Source organism: Chanodichthys erythropterus, chromosome 24 (genome assembly GCF_024489055.1).
Source record: "Chanodichthys erythropterus isolate Z2021 chromosome 24, ASM2448905v1, whole genome shotgun sequence".
NCBI classification, from domain to species: domain Eukaryota; kingdom Metazoa; phylum Chordata; class Actinopteri; order Cypriniformes; family Xenocyprididae; genus Chanodichthys; species Chanodichthys erythropterus.
Window position 1 is genome coordinate 20,806,612 of NC_090244.1, and position 17,347 is coordinate 20,823,958.

Sequence of the window (17,347 nt, forward strand, 5' to 3'; positions counted from 1 at the left end):
TATCATAACAAACGTAACAAAATGTCCTTAAAATAAATGTATTATTTATTTATTCATTAATTTTACTTACTGTCTGATTAAAGATGACACATTTATTTTATTTTCACTACAGCAATTTAGATTTTTATTTAAAGGTGCAATGTGTAATTTTTTAGGAGGATCTATTGACAGAAATGCAATATAATAATACATAAAGACCTTACATAATGAACCATTATGTTTTTATTACCTTAGAATGGGCCATTTCTATCACGTTCACCGCGGGTCCCACCTCCATGTCAAGTCGTCATTTTGCACCACCATTTTTCTGCAGCAACCCTAAATGGACAAACTGCTCTACAGAGCACGTTTATTCACTATGTTGTTGTTTTTCTAAATTGTTCGTGTTCACTACGTTGAATATGCATGGAGTAGTAGTAGTTAGTCATCTGGTTTATTAGAAGCAGAAACCGTTCTGGCTAATGGCTAATGTACTCTCTGCTGTCTCAGACGACGACATCTTTGTCTTGTGTCTGCCAGACGGCCACCGTAGCTTCTCCGAAAGGGGGCTGAGCTCCGTTGGTTGCAACCTCACCGCTAGATGCCGCTAAAATTTACACATTTCAACTTTACTTTTTAGTAGTTTTAGTTTATTTATTTATATGCCACATTTTAGAATCCTAAAAAATTAGTTTGATGAATAAAAATATAAATATCTAAATAATAAATATATTTTCAAATATATTTTCTATTGAAAATATAATTAACTCTCATAGATAAATAACTAGACTGTAAAAAAAAAAGAAAATAATTGTTGGTTTAACTTAAAAAAGTAAGCTACCTGGTTGAACTATAAAAAAAAATTGAGTTAATTGAAATTATAAATTTGTGTTAATACAATGAAGGCGATTGGTTTAATCAACAGAAACTCAAAATATGTTATCTGAAACATATAAATTATACAAGCTGATTTGACAAAAGAAAAAAATTTGATAAACAAATCATGAAAATAATTTTTCTCAACGAGAAAAACATTTTGACACCTTGCTTTAATTAAACTAGTACTAAACCTTGGGGCAAGGGCTGTGTTTATTGTGACATACTTCTCTCATTGATTTTGTATCACATTTCCCCACCTCCATTCATTCATCCATCCTTTCTCTCCCCTCATGCACCCATCTCTCCTGTAGGTCCAGCTATGCAGATCCGATTGGAGACATCAGCGTTTCTGTTTCTCTGTAAGTCTGCTCATGTCTTTGACATTGCTGGAAGCTGACAGTGAAATTACCCTATAAGCCCAATCATAGGAAACATGTGATTACTTGCCACCCTTGGATTGAATTTTTTTTTCTCCTCCCACTTGTTGACACTTGAATCCTCTAACATGCACACGTTGTTTCATTGTATATTTTTCAACATATTTCTTTAGTTTTTGTAGCAAAGCCAATTTGAACAAATCACTGTCACTCAGTTTAGCAATTATTCTGGTTCATACTTGTTTAGTTTTACATGTACATTTTTTGTCTTTCAAGTGTTGCTTTTTTATTGAAACTTAGTAAGGTAACTTAAGACAATAATTATTTTAAGCTGCAAATTAAGCTGCAGTCTAGTTTCTAGAGAGAAACAAATGGGATTATATTCTTATGTAATAATTTATAATTAATATATTATAATTATGTATATAATTACATGGATTGAGTGCTGTAGCATTGACATATTTTTGTAGGCTAATTTTGTGCAATAATCCAATGGAAAAATCCTATTGGGTTTTTGTTGAATGAACCAGGGTGATGCTATATTGTCTGCATTGGCCTACAAAAATACATCATTACCTCACACTGTAAAAAAATATTTTTATGATTTATCACAACATTTTTTCTTTTGTCAAATCAACTTAGATAATTAATGTGGTTCAAATAACACAATATTTTTAGTTTCTGTTGATTAAACCAATCGCCTTCATTGTATTAACTCAAATTTTTAATTTCAATGAACTCAAAATGTTAAGGCAACCAGAAAACTTACTTTTTAAGTTAAACCAACAATTCTTTTTTACAGTGCTATCAAATTAAGAAGATGGGCACTTTTTCTAAACTCTGCTTCTTGAAGCTTTGAAATATTTACAAATCTTTTGTATCAAAAAATGGTAACTCTCCAAGTCACGAGATTTCAGCAAACAAGGCTTTGTTACGTCACGCTGTTTCAGAATTCCTATAGTTGACGCTAGATGTCTGTGATCTGGTGAACACATGAACCAGTACAGTATCTAATGGTTTGAACTGATCTTAGGTCAGTTTTATAATGTAGGCTCACTCTCATTAATTAATTTTAATACATATGTGTGTAATATAAAAATTATAATTATAGTTAATTTTTATTTTAAATGTCATTGCATTTACAGTGACTTGGCCAACAGGTATCTCCACCTTGTGGTGTTTTTTGACTGTTTTTTGAAACCGTGAATCATTTTACAAAGCAATTTGTTCAATCTATTTGGAGTTTTATAAAGCTTTGTTTCTCCCTTCACTACAAAATAAATGATTTGCTATTGTGTAGTTGTTGGTTGCGGGTGGTATTAGGGAACATTCTCAGACTTATGAGGTTTTATTGGACAGATATTTGTATACGCCCCTGACCAATTGATGATGTCATTAATATTTTAAATGTGTATATTTGCTAAGTTTATTTTGTCATCTTTATAGTGTACACTAGCAAAGAGAGGTCATCAAAGCGTACATACATGGACTGTTTAAGGGGAGGGGCATTCAGAGTCTAGATAGCATTTGATTGGACAGAAATTTGTAGTACAGGATGAGTCATCAATATACAGCTAACTTTATTACTTGAGGTTTAGTTAATGTAAAACCTGAAATAACTGTGCATTTATGACTTTTAGTGATATCAGCTCCAGTCCGCCTCCAGGACGAATGTGTGGGGAATTCATGTTATCCTAACCTCGGTGACCTCATGGTGGGTCGTGCCGCCCAACTCACTGCTTCTTCAACCTGTGGCCTCTACAGACCACAAAACTATTGTATCCTGGGATACCTGGAGGTCAGTTGTAAAAATTGCAACACTTCAAAGGGTTTGAATGTCAGTAAGGGGCATGTGTTTTAAAAAATGTATGTCTTCAGAGTATTAAACCAGAAATGAAAGTAAATTTGAAGAGTTTCTTGGAAAAATATAAAATTCAAGGTTGTAAATTCCCAAGTCCTCAGGCAATTATATTTCCCTCAGGAATCTAATTACAGTGAAGCCCTTTTTTTCTCAGACATATTTGCATAACATCTTCCCAATCCAAACTACCCAGACTACTACAGTTCCATTCCAAAATGGTCCCTTTTCAGCACCCACACTGAGATAAAAGAGATGGCATGCTTTTTCCCCTTTTTTCAGTGTGGATTGACAGCACTCTGGCCAACCCTTTGGGTAATACATACTACAGACAAGTTCTGATGTGCCTTCCCCTCAGCTGTCGTATAGGTCATTACCTCTTTTCTGCCACAAGACTAATTTATGCCTGTTTCCATTTTTTCCACTTTCCTCCCACCTCATACCCCCGGCCCTGTCTATACAGGTGATAAAGCTGGTATGTGGGTGTGTCGTTTAGCACTCATTTTGTATATTTACACTACTTTTCTTGACTTGAAGAGTGAACCGCAATAGTACTTCCAATAACAGGCAGTATAAATAAAAGGAAGCTGCAAAAACACTGAATGCATTTCGATTGGTTTCTCAGGTGTTAAAAAGAGATTATTGATGTGATGGACAGCACTTGTTCATACATGCCCAAAACTAAGACGTGCCCCCCTGCATATCCGCCCTCATTGTCCCTACTATATTCTGCCTTTCTTCAGGAAATGCTTCTGAATTTTTGCCAGGAGACACTAATTACATAGAATAATACATTACTGCAGGAGCTTCTGCGACTTACTTCCCGCTGTATGAAGTTTACTTGAAACTTCATACAGAAGAATAGCTCACTTGGAAAATTCTTTATTTGTTCATTTTCTCATGTTGCTTCAAACCCGTAGAAGTTTCTTTCTTCCATGGAACACAAAAGGTGATTTTTTTTCTTCTGAAGAACATCCTGGTGGGTCTTTCCAATATAATGAAAGTGAATGAGAACTGCGTCTGTCAAGCTCCAAAGAAACCCCATAAAAGTAGTCTATAAGACTGAATGCACTATATTCCAAGTCTTTCTTCTTTCATTGGTTTTGTGTGAAGAATAATTTGAATTGTAAGTCGTTAATCATCGAAAATCTTGCCATTCGCCCCTACTCTCCTAGGCAAGTTCATAAGAGAAGTAGTCATGTCCTGTTTCAGATCAGATCTTTTTATCTGGGTACGTTTTTCCACAAGCATCATTATCTAACATTATCCAAGTTCTGTCGTTACCAACATATTTCAATGAATCTGTTTCCCAAAACCATAGTTCCAACAAACATTCCCAAACATCATTGCAAAGTTGTATGATTGCACCTACAGCTCTCGAACTGTGGTTAGAAGCATAGGTTCTTGTTAGTATGGCATGTGGACTCAATCATGCCATTGAGCAAAATAAGCAAGCTAACATCCGGTACAATCTATACATTTCATTCCATATACACCAATCGGGCATAACATTATGACCACTGAAAGGTGCAGTGAATAACACTGATTATCAGTGATGTTCACTGATTAGTGAACATTTTGTCCGCAAAGTTGATGTGTTAGAAGCAGGAAAAATGGGCAAGCATAAGGAGTTTGACAAGGGCCAAATTGTGATGGCTAGACAACTGAGTCAGAGCATCTCCAAAACTGCAGCTCATGTGGGGTGTTCCTGGTCTGCAGTGGTCAGTATCTATCATAGAACCGGTGACAGGGTCAAGGCTCATTGATGCACGTGCGGAGTGAAGGTTGGCCCGTGTGGTCCGATCAAATAAATGAGCTACTGTAGCTCAAATTTCTCAAGAAGTTAATGCTGGTTCTGATAGAAAGATGTCCGAATACACAGTGCATCACAGTTTGTTGTGTATGGGGCTGCATAGCTGTCATGCTGACTCCTGTCCACCGCCGAAAGCACCAACAGTGGGCATGTGAGCATCAGAACTGACCACAGAGCAATGGAAGAGGGTGGCCTGGTCTGATGAATCATGTTTTCTTTTACTTTCATTGCCGGGTGCGTCACTTACCTGGGGATCACATGGCACCAAGATGCACTATGGGAAGATGGCAAGCCGACAGAGGCAGTGTGATGCTCTGGGCAATGTTCTGCTGGGAAACCTTGGGTCCTGCCATCCATGTGGATGTTACTTTGACACGTACCACCTACTTAAGCATTGTTGCAGACCATGTACACCCTTTCATGGAAACAGTATTCCCTGGTGGCTGTGGCCTCCTTTCAGCAGGATAATGCTCCTGACACAAAGCTTTTGTTTCAGTGAGTTTAAGGTGTTGAATTGGATTCTAAATTCTCCAGATCTCAATCCAATCGAGCATCTATGGGATGTGCTGAACAAACAAGTCCAATCCATGGAGGCTCCACCTCGCAACTTATGGGACTTAAAGGATCTGCTGCTAACATCTTGGTGCAGATACCACAGCACACCTTCAGGGGTCTAGTGGAGTCCATGTCTCGATGGGTCAGAGCTGTTTTGGCAGCAAAAGGAGGACCAACACGATATTAGGAAGATGGTCATAATATTATGTCTGATCGGTTTATATACAAAATGTCACCACCTGCTTGACGTCATTAATTATATTTTTGAACCAACGTGGTTCAAACAACAGATGTGCAACAAAGTTACTAAGGTTTTGGGAAATAGTTGTGACTATCTTGTTAATTTCTCCATTGACGCATTGTATTATGGTAGTTGATCAGCGAGTTACATTGTTGTACAAGAAACGCACCCCTGAATTATTAATTTATGAATCTGATTCGGTTCCCAAGTTCAGCTTATTGACCAGCCATAACTGTTAAAATCCCTAAAGAAAACTGGTGAACAACCACTTAATTTTCGTTGTTCAACACACTAAAATGGTTACATATTGCCATTTGATAGACACTTTTTCCCTTTATCTCAAAACTCAGAATGAGCGCAAGTGCTTCACCTGTGACTCCAGGAGCCCCTACAATCTCCACCACAATCCCAACAGCCACCGCATAGAAAACATCATCACAACATTCCAACCTGAACGTAAGATGAGCTGGTGGCAGTCTGAGAATGGTGCGTAACATTTTTGCATGAACTGAATGGACACTTTGTCATTAAATTCTGCTGGTATTACAAATCTAGCTTTATTTCAAAATCTCAGGTGTGCATGAAGTCAGCATTCGGTTGGATTTGGAATCAATGTTTCAGTTTAGTCATTTGATATTGACATTCAAGGTACATTCAACACATCCCATTCAATTAATGGCATCTTATTCAATTAATTTGAATTAATTAATTAATATTTCACATGTGATTGAGCAAACTATTTGATAACATGCTCTCAAACAGAGTTTCCGTCCTGCTGCCATGTTGGTCGAGAGGTCAAAAGACTTCGGGAGAACCTGGAAGGTTTTCCGTTATTTCGCAGAGGACTGTGCCAACTCATTTCCCGGCATTTCTGAGGAGCCAGCAGACAGTATTGATGACCTCATATGTGACAGACGCTACTCTGGGGCAGAGCCATCCACTGATGGAGAGGTAATCTCAGAGCAATCCTGAAATAATCCAAACTCTTCCATTACTTACAGTGCACAGCATAAATGAATACACCCCCTCTGAAACTTCTGAAAGTCAGCAATTACTCAATTACTTAGAAGACATGTTAGGCTTCTTTAGAGATATAATGTTCCAGCAAGTCTGCTTAATCAATTATCAAAGAAGCATGTCAAAATTATTCAGGAAAATAAGATTTTCTTATCAATGTGATACAATGTTGCAAAAATGAGTACACGCTCCTTAAAGTTACTAAATAAAACTTTTTTTTTTTTTCTGGTGTAAGTTTAAGGCAATGTTTGATCAACAGGTAAGTATGTTGAACTAAACCATTTAAAGAGAAGTAATTTCTTGACAATTAAGTGTTATATAGTCCACTGAATCATTCTCAGACTTAATGCTGACAACAATGGAAGCACTTGGGAGAGAACTGTCAGGAGACTTATTTCTTAGCACAAAAGAGGACAGTGGTACAAGAGGATTACCAAATCATTGTTTTAAGTGTGAAAATATAACAAACGTAACAGAAATTCAAAAACAATGGACTTGTGACAAGGCACCCTGAAATAATCAGGCCTTCATTTTAAGCTTTCATTTAGTGATGAGGGATTTTTTTGTCAGACAAAGAGCAGGAGAAATACTAAGCGAGTGTCTCAGAGCCAACAAAAGCTATAAAAAAGAGTGACTGTTTATCTTACAGAGTATGATGCAGCCTGCAGAAATGACATGCATGGTTGTTGTTCTCACTGGAGCTATAATGTAGCCAAAGCACAATAAAGTCAGTTAGCCATTTCCAAAGCCCATATTTACAAAATATAGATTCTGGGAATCAATACTCTGGCCTCATGAGACCAAATCAATAATTTTGGATCTAACAGGATGCAAAATGTTATGGTGTTGTTAGAGGAGGAGTACAGTGAGAAGTGCCTGGTTCCCACAGTAAAGTTCAGTGGTAGTAAAGCTCTTATATAGGGATGTATGAGTGCTGAAGGTGTGAGGGAGTTGTACTTTATCAATGCTATCATGAATTCCCACAGCACTCTGTACTTTAATACACAAACTTGAAACAAAAGATGTTACCCTTTCCTCATTCCCTGCATTGTTTCAACATGACAATGATATGCATTCTCCCAAGGTGAAAAAACTTCTGTGGACGTGTATTGAACTCAATCTTAACACTCTTGTGCGCCTATGGGGGATTCTGTAGAGACGAGTTGAGCAACACTCCCCATTAAAGATCAGTGCATTTAAGGAGCTCATCATCCAGGAGTTAAACAGGACAGATGTGACAATTTGTCACATGTGAACTTGTATACTCTGTGCCAAGAAGGGTCAGAGCAGTATATTCAAAATTATGGAGGGCATACTAAGTACTAGAATATTATACATTTGTTGAATTAAAACTAGGGTGTACTAATTTCTGCAATCCCTAATTTAAACAAAACTAATTTACTTTTTATGGCTATTAATGACAAATATTTCTCAGTTTTTATTATGTATATGTTTAATACATTTTAGTTTTGCCATCTTTCCATGAATTGTATTAGTGATCATAAAGAAAATACATCTTTTGTAATGAGTACACCCCCTCTGAACAAAATTTGTTCAGAGGGGGTGTACTCATTTATGCTGTACACTGTGCATTTATCATACTTACATTTCAGGTTAATTCTTAATGTGCTTTCCATCCAGGTGGTGTTAAAAGCCTTGGATCCTAGTTTTGACATCCATGATCCATACGACCCTACTATACAAGGTTTGTGTCTCATTGAAGGTGTTGTTTGTTTTAGAAATAACACAGTAATTTAGATGTCAAGCCAGGATGATGCCTAAAGGCATGTCCAACAACTGAAAGGCCTTGATATCTTTGATATCTAGTTGATGAGCTCATAGTGTACTAGACACTTTTAAAAATTCAGTGTTAAGAATATTTACACTGTTCAAACATGTCATAACATAGTCTGTTTCATTGGTTCTCACCTGGGCTTTTTTCAGGACCCAGATTAATTAGAGATGCAGTGATATTAAAATTCTAGATATTGATACGTCGATAATTATTCATGTTATGGCCGACGATTGATAAATGGTCGATATTAAAATTTCATATTATTTTGTTTAAATTAAAAATAACACACGAAAAACTAAAATTATATGCTACAAATTAATTTAGAAGTTAAAACATTATAATATACAGTTTAAAAATGCATATTCATTGATATTTTTTAAAGATTTAAGAGTATTAATAATATATATATATATATATATATATATATATATATATATATATATATAAACATTAACTGTAAGTGAGGTAATCTAGATGTAAAAATGGAGGAAATAAGCTGCACAATTAAGTATCCAATATCTCCCAATACCAATAAGTGAAATATTTGTAATATGGTCCAATAACAGATATGGTGCCGTTATATCTTGAAATATCAATTATGTATTATGGTCCACAGAACTAATTACCCTGACGAACCTGCGAGTAAACTTTACCCGTTTGATCACCCTGGGTGACACATTGCTCACACGACGGAGGAGGAACCCACAGAATAAGTACTATTATGCCCTCTATGAGATGGTCGTTCGGGGGAGCTGCTTCTGCAATGGCCATGCCAGCCAGTGTGTTCCCGTGGATGGCACACGTGGAGATACCTTCAGTGAACCTGGCATGGTGAGCATACTCCTGCAAGAAAGAAAAATCACACACGGGATGTCCTTAATGTCTGAACTGTTTCTCCAGGACGGCAATAAAATTAAATGAAGATTAATGGAGACATTACTTTTCTGTAGACCCCAGATAGTCTCTCATGTGTCTTCTTTAGACATTCAGAAAAGAGAACTTAATGTCTCATGCTGTGCTCAGATTGCCAGTCATTAAAAGTATATGTGAACTCAAAAATTTCTCATCCAAATTCTTTCAAATTTTTGTCAACCACGGACATCAATTTTATATACTATTATATTATATATATATATTCAACAATTTGTCTACATATATAATGTTTCATGCTGTTATTTCTATATTTTTTTATTAATATATATATATATATATATATATATATATATATATATATATATATTTATATATATATATATATATATATATATACTTTTTTTTTTTTCATTTTAGGGCAGTTAACAATAATCACTACCATGCTACAGTGTAGTATAAAAGGTCTTGCTCTACTGTTATAGGAGCCTGTTTTTAATCTTAAATTAGTAGCTTAGTTTAAAGAAATTGTACATTCTTTATAATAATTGTCTGTTTTTTGTGATCCTTTGATATTCACCTCTCTCTGTCTTTGCTCAAGGTGCATGGTAGATGTGTCTGCCAACACAACACCGCAGGGAACAACTGTGAGCGCTGTCAAGACTTCTACCATGATGCCCCCTGGAGGCCAGGTGGAGAAACAGACTCAGATGTTTGCAGAAGTAAGCATATTCAGACAATTGATAGATAATAATAAAGGCAAAAGATAAAATAAAGGCGTGCACATTAAAACACATTGGAAGTAACAATAAAAGCCATATATAACTCCTCCTTTAATGTTTCAGGATGTAATTGCCATGGCCATTCAGAGAAGTGTCACTTTGACCTAGCACGCTATCTGGCCACTGGTGGGATTAGTGGTGGTGTGTGTGATGACTGCAGGAACAACCGTGCTGGATCTCAGTGTGAGCTGTGTGGGCCGTATTACTACCAGGACCCTCAACGCTCTGTGGATGACCCCAATGCTTGTATACGTGAGTGAAAAAATCTTCTAGACTTGCTAAGAATTTTTTTTTCTGTTTTGGAACAAAGGCTACTTAAAGGCAAATATCTCTATTTTGTTCTGTACTATGTTCAGCTTGTGAATGTGATCCTGATGGCTCAGTGGACCGAGGTCTGTGTGATCCAGTGACTGGCCAATGTGTGTGTAAACAGAACGTTGAAGGAGAGCGCTGTGACCGCTGCAAGTTTGGGTTCTACGGGTTCAATCGGGGTGATCCTAGTGGCTGTCAGTGTAAGTGTTCATTCACCCACAAAATGGGACTTTACTGAGTAATTTCATACACAGTAACATGTAAAACTGAGTTGGAATAACTAAAAGTTGGACTTCAAGTGTCTACCATCCCTGCTGAAAAATCCAGAATAAACCAGCATGAATTCCATATTGGTCCAGGCTGGTTAGAGCTGGTATAGTGCTGGTCTAGCTTGTAGACCAGCATATACTGTGTGCAGAATTATTAGGCAAGTTGATTTTCTGATCCTATTTTTTTCCAAGCACATTTGACCAATTCCAATCCACATCAATGTAAATGACTACTATTAATATTGTTTTTAATCATTTATAAGTGATAAATAATTGTTCTTGAAGGCTGGAATTATTCAGGTGGGCAGAATTTTTAGGCAGGTTTTCTTTTACAGGCAAAATGAGACAAAAAAGAGATTTAACTCAGACTGGAAAGTCAAAAATTATTAAATGCTCATGAGAAGGACGCAATACTAATGCAATAGTAGAAATTGCAAAGTTAAAGCATGACCAAGGGACAGCAAAATGCTCATTGGGTCAGCGGGGTCATACAAAAACAGCTGGAGAAGAAAAGACACGTTAACTGCAAAAGAATTAAGAATTAAGGTGAAGAATTAAGTGTGAAACCATCAGGAACCCTTTAGTCTCCAGAAGTGCAAGGTGTCAGGATCTCAGAGACTTACAGTAGCATGAAAAAGTATGTGAACCCCTTGCAGAATCTGTGAAAATGAGAATTATTTTAATAAAATAAGAGGGATAATAAAAAATGCATGTTATTTTTTGTTTAGTACTGTCCTGAGTAAGATATTTTACATAAAAGATGTTTGCATTTAGTTCACAAGACAAACAATAGCTGAATTTATTAAAATAACCCCATTCATAAGAATGTGAACCATTGATTCTCAATACTGTGTGTGGTTACCTGATGATCCACGACTGTTTTTATGTTTTGTGATGGTGGTTCATGAGTCTCTTGTTTGTCCTGAGCAGTTAAACTGAGCTCTGTTCTTCAGAAAAATCCTCCAGCTCCTGCAGATTCATCAGTTTTCAAGCATTTTTGCATATTTGAACCCTTTCCAGCAGTGACTGTAGGATTTTGAGATTCATCTTTTCATACTGAGGACAACTGAAGGACTCAAACACAACTATTAAAAAAGTTAAACAAGTTAAACTGTTCAAACATTCACTGATGATCCAGAAGGAAACACGATGCATTAAGAGCCGGGGGGTGAAAACTTTTGAACAGGATGAAGATGTCACAATTTTTCTTATTTTGTTTAAATATCATTGTTTTTCATTTTGTACTGCCCCTTCGGAACCAACAGAAGAAACTTGCATGTTTCCCAGAAGAAAAATTAAGTACAATTTACCTTTATATTTGAATTCAAAAGTTTTCACCCCTCGGCTCTTAATGCATTGTGTTTCCTTCTGGAGCATCAGTGAATGTTTGAACCTTTTTTAATTGTTGTGTTTGAGTCCCTCAATTGCCCTCAGTGTGAAAAGATGAATCTCAAAATCATTCAGTCACTGCTGGAAAGGGTTCAAATATGCAAAAATGCTTGTAAACTGATGAATCTGCAGGAGCTGGAGGACTTTTCGGAAGAACAGAGCTCAGTTTAACTGCTCAGGACAAACAAGAGACTCATGAACAACCATCACAAAACAAAACAAAAAAACAGTCGTGGATCATCAGGTAACCACACACAGTATTGAGAATCAATGGTTCACATACTTATGAATGGGGTTATTTTAATAAATTCAGCTATTGTTTTGTCATGTGAACTAAATGCAAACATCTTTTATGTAAAATATCTTACTCAGGACAGTACTAAACAAAAAATAACATGCATTTTTTATTATCCCTATAATTTATTTACATTATTCTCATTTTCACAGATTCTGCAAGGGGTTCACATACTTTTTCATGCCACTGTAGGTTAGCTAAAGAATCCTAAAAAATGACCGGCTCTTAAAGGGCACCTATTATGCCCCTTTTTACAAGATGTAATATTGGTCTTGGGTGTCCCCAGAATGTATTTGTGAAGTTTAAGCACAAAATACCCCACAGTTAATTTATTATAACCATTTGAAAATGTCATTTTTGGGGCCTGTTTTAAAAAGAGCTGTTTGGGTGTGTACCACCTTAAATATAAATGAGCTGCATATCCCCGCCCTGCCTTTGGATGAGGGCGTAACTTGCATACCTATGGCAATAAACAGTCGGTAGAAGCAGAATAGCTGAGAGTGAGAGACCTGCTGTTTTATATGGCATTCAGCCGTACATGTTTGAACCGGAATCAGACCCAGATGATGAAGAGACTCCGGCAGAAGAAACACAATTGAGAATGGAGCAGGACGTCTCTGAATGGTTATTTGATACATTTATTTACTTATAGAGTTTTAATCGCGTCCCCTTTGCAATTATGGATGTGCAACACACACACACTGTGATAATGTTCGCGCAATTTTTTGAAACTACAAACACAAATACTGTGATAACGTTTGCTAAGTACGTTAGATACACACTATACAAACAAGGTTTAAATTATATACACAGACATTCTACGACGACGACAACAACTTTAGACGCATTTGTTATTGAATTGGCTGACATCGACTGAAATGACTATTTGCTCAAAAAACATTAAATACACTTACTTCTTCTGGAGGTGACGTTGGATCGCGAACAGTAGGCAACGATCCACACTTGAGGATTAACTTTGAAGCAAGACCTGCTTTGAATTGACCCTCGTTCTCAAAACAGTCAGTCAAAAAATGATTCGCGCAAACATAAACGTATTTTGGAATTTTGAGTGGCGCCTTTCCTTCGTAAATAAAATCCATCCACTGCGTTTTCAGTGGCTATGATGTCGGAAGCAAGTGAAAACTACTATGTTCATTATTACATCCAACAACAGAACACTTATGTTTCTTAGGAGACATTACCGGCTGTTGTTGAAACAATGGAGGATGGTTGACAGATCACCGACGGCAGGGTCTATGCCAAAACCAGATTGTCAATCAAACCACGTGGGTGGGGCTTAGCGAAATTCTACGTCACAGTGAGAGCAATCTTAGAACAGGGCGTTCTGAGACAGTGCTTATGAATTATTGAGATTGTAAAAAAAATACTGGGTGGATTTTTCTCATTCTAGGGTGGTTTTGCTCACACACTGCCGACACACATTTATGGTCAAACACCATGTAAAAGTGAATTTTGCATAATAGGTGCCCTTTAATAAGAATCACAAGCTGAAGTGTTACAAAATACATGAATACTGGGTTTTTATATGCCTTATAGACAGACAGCTTGAGAGTGACTCTTGAAGGACCAGCACCACATCCTCTTGTACCACTGTTTGAAGAATTTATCTTCCAGAATCTGGCAGTAAGGTGTGGGAGTTCACTTTTAGTCCATCTCTTATCCTGAAATGTCCGTCTTGCAGAGATGGACTAAAAATTATCTTCCAAAACTTACTGCCAGATTCTGTCTTTTCTTTTCCACCTGTTTTTGTATGACCCTGCTGACCCAATGAGCATTTTGCTGTCCCTTGGTCATGCTTTAACTTTGCAATTTCTAGTATTACATTAGTATTGCGTCCTTCTCATAAGTATTTAATAATTTTTGACTTTTCAGTCCGAGTTAAATCTTTTTTTTTGGCTCATTTTGCCTGTAACAGAAATCCTTCCTAATAATTCTGCACACCGGAATAATAAGGCATGTTTTATTTCCAGCCTTCATGAACAATTATATATATTACTTATAAATGATTAAAAACAATATTAAAAGTAGTTATTAAGATTGATGTGGATTGGAATTGGTAAAATGTGCTTGGAAAAAAATATGATCAGAAAATCAACTTGCCTAATAATTCTGCACGCATTGTAGTCATGCTGTTCTGAAGCAAAACTAATCTGGTGTAGCTGGTCCACCAGCACTCCCAGTTCCCATGCTAGGAACCAGTAAGCATCATACAGGTCCCAGCATGTAAAACTTGGTGACCAATAATGCTGGATTTTTCAGCAGGGTTCCCAGACAGAACTGGCCCACATCTGATACATGTGGATTACACACAGACCAGATGTGTGCCGGATCTGGGCAGACACTATGTTGCTGTCAAGGTTGTGAGGTCACAAGGTCGGGAGTTTTGAATAGCCCAAAGTCTTTGAATTCACTTACTTGCAAAATGTTTGCACTGGCCTAAATGTCCTAAATCTAACCTTTCTCCATTAATTTTTACATGTCCAGTGTGCAGATGTAATTTCATGGGAACGATACGCACAGAAAACCCTTGTGATCAGAACACAGGAACGTGTATTTGTGAGCACTTTGCTTACGGCCCACAGTGTGACCAGTGTCTGGTGAGCTAAACCGCCCCATCAGACCACAGCATGTAAACTTAATGATTTACACTTGAAAATTGTAATGTTTTACCATGTTTTCCAATTTCCTAGCCAGGTTACTGGGGTCTGGGAAACACAGTCTATGGCTGCTTACCCTGCGACTGTGACATTGGAGGGGCCCTGAGAACTGAGTAAGATTCTCAGCAAACTACTTACCTCTGCAGCAAACCACTTACCTCTGATTAATTGTTTACAAGACTGTACGTGCATATTCAGATGTTCCTCAGTGGATGGCCAGTGTGAATGCAAGCCTAACATGGTGGGCAACAAATGCAGTGATCCAGCCCCTGGATATTTCCTGGCTCCTCTTGATTTCTATATCTATGAGGCTGAGAACGCAGCACCTCTGGTGAGAGATTGTGATTGGCTGGATATGATTTCTTTACTAATTTATATTCTATTTTTGAGGTCACACTAGATCAGGTGTGGCGAACTCTGGTCCTGGAGAGCCTCAGGCTACATCTACATGAAGCCAGAGCTTTCCCTATCTGATCTTTTTTTCCCCTCGTCTCAAGAAATATATGCTTACACAAAAAAACACTGAAACCAACTCCAAACGATGTAGTATACATGCCAGATCAGTATGTGGCGCTGTAATTCTGCCACAGAGATGCACTAAAAATGGAGAACAAGACTTGGAGCATGCGCATAAACCTTGCGTGCTGTATACACACTGTAGTAAAGCTTAGAAATAAAGATTTAGTTTAGGAAAGTAATAGGCTCAGTAGCTTCTGCAGCACGAACACAAGCATCTAGTCTGCTATCGTTGTTGTTGTAGCTGTTTTGTGCTGTTAGCGGTGTCTGACTAGGGTTGACACATGGGGTAATAACATCATCGTTTCACAAAATATACGGATTGACTACACATGAAAACGCAAGGGTGTCGTTTTCAGATTTATCTACTCTGGGAAAACATCGAAAAAAAAAATAGTGGTTTCACCTTCTGAAAATGCCGGATCCGTCTGGATGAAATGCATATATGATACAAAATTTTTACGAATACAGCTAAACTCGTCTCCGTGTAGACGGGCCTTCTGATGGTCACATGTCTTCACATGATGCAAATTCTCAGGGCAGAGTTCACCAAACTTGAAATTCGCATGAGCTTGCATTTCCAGCCTTCTACATTTGCATACGTATGAATAGAAGTCAATGGTCAACATCCCAAAACATAATTTTATTTTAGGGATTTATAATTCATGTTATTTAAACAAAAATTTGTACCTTGAAAAATATATTTACAAACTTTTTTTGAAAATGGATGTGTGCACTTGTATTCAAGGTATAAGGAAATATGTTATTACTTTACTTTATTGTTACACCAAATATTTTGCCTTTAAATTTAAATGTTAGATTCAATATTTAAATTTAAAAATTCATCTTTTTTAAATTTTAAAAATGTTTTAACAGAGAACAAATTGCACACTTCAGCTCCCACTTTCTGCTTCCACAGGTGACAGTTTCTCCATTTATTCAGCCCACTACAGTCTACATACCTGAACGACCAACAAAGCTCCCTCTATGTCCCCCGGCTCCAAAACCTTCCCCAATACCTCATAAAGAAACTGAACCCCCAACGATGAACCCCCATGTCACCCTGCCCATCTGTGAGCACTACTTCAGACAAAGGGGTTATGACTTCAAGATCAGTAATGGAAGAATTGTGTTGATCAAGCCTGAGAAACGGCGAAGACGAAGACAGGGCCAGGTGAAGCTTGAAAGGACAGATAAACAAACTGTTATAATGCTACAGAATTGAATGTGTTTGTCTTACTTAATTATTCTCCTGTAGAGGACAATCCCCTTTGAACCAGGCTCACCTCTTCAGATCATCCTGCGACAACGTGTCTCTGATCGGTCAGTCACTTGGACTGGACCGGGTTTTGTGCGAGTTCAGGATGGGGCAGGACTCAGATTTACTGTCAGCAATATACCAGCAACTCTTGACTACTATGTAGTTGTCCGCTATGAACCAGAGGTCAGACAGTCCTTTCAATCAATATTTGAATATCAGCTTTTGTTTGTTTTGGTCCATTTCACATTTATGTATTGTAAACTTTATCTTTGCAGTCCACCGATGATTGGACAGCTATTGTGAATGTTGTATCACTTGGATCAGGGGACGGACGTTGTCCAAAAGAACCATCCAACAGAATGTTTACTCTTTCAGGCTCTGGAAGGTAATTTTTGTTGGGTTTATTTTTGCATGATTTTCAAACTATTAAGTTTCTGTCAAGTGATAATTTACAAAGGGTA

The 17,347-nt window shown here is 37.2% G+C and overlaps 1 protein-coding gene across 1 annotated transcript in view; it reads left to right on the forward strand.

Annotated features, from left to right (window-relative positions):
- The first annotated feature begins 1,177 nt into the window (after nt 1-1,177).
- Nucleotides 1,178-17,347, forward strand: part of lamb4 (laminin, beta 4) — a 28,134-nt gene continuing 11,964 nt past the window's right edge. The window contains exons 1-16 of the mRNA XM_067379318.1: nt 1,178-1,217; nt 2,876-3,033; nt 6,053-6,188; nt 6,277-6,350; nt 6,465-6,653; nt 8,361-8,424; nt 9,131-9,345; nt 9,986-10,106; nt 10,230-10,418; nt 10,523-10,678; nt 14,937-15,049; nt 15,143-15,222; nt 15,308-15,440; nt 16,545-16,799; nt 16,884-17,069; nt 17,162-17,271. Coding sequence (XP_067235419.1) covers nt 1,178-1,217; nt 2,876-3,033; nt 6,053-6,188; nt 6,277-6,350; nt 6,465-6,653; nt 8,361-8,424; nt 9,131-9,345; nt 9,986-10,106; nt 10,230-10,418; nt 10,523-10,678; nt 14,937-15,049; nt 15,143-15,222; nt 15,308-15,440; nt 16,545-16,799; nt 16,884-17,069; nt 17,162-17,271 — 2,219 coding nt within the window. The remainder of the gene's footprint in view (nt 1,218-2,875; nt 3,034-6,052; nt 6,189-6,276; nt 6,351-6,464; nt 6,654-8,360; nt 8,425-9,130; nt 9,346-9,985; nt 10,107-10,229; nt 10,419-10,522; nt 10,679-14,936; nt 15,050-15,142; nt 15,223-15,307; nt 15,441-16,544; nt 16,800-16,883; nt 17,070-17,161; nt 17,272-17,347) is intronic.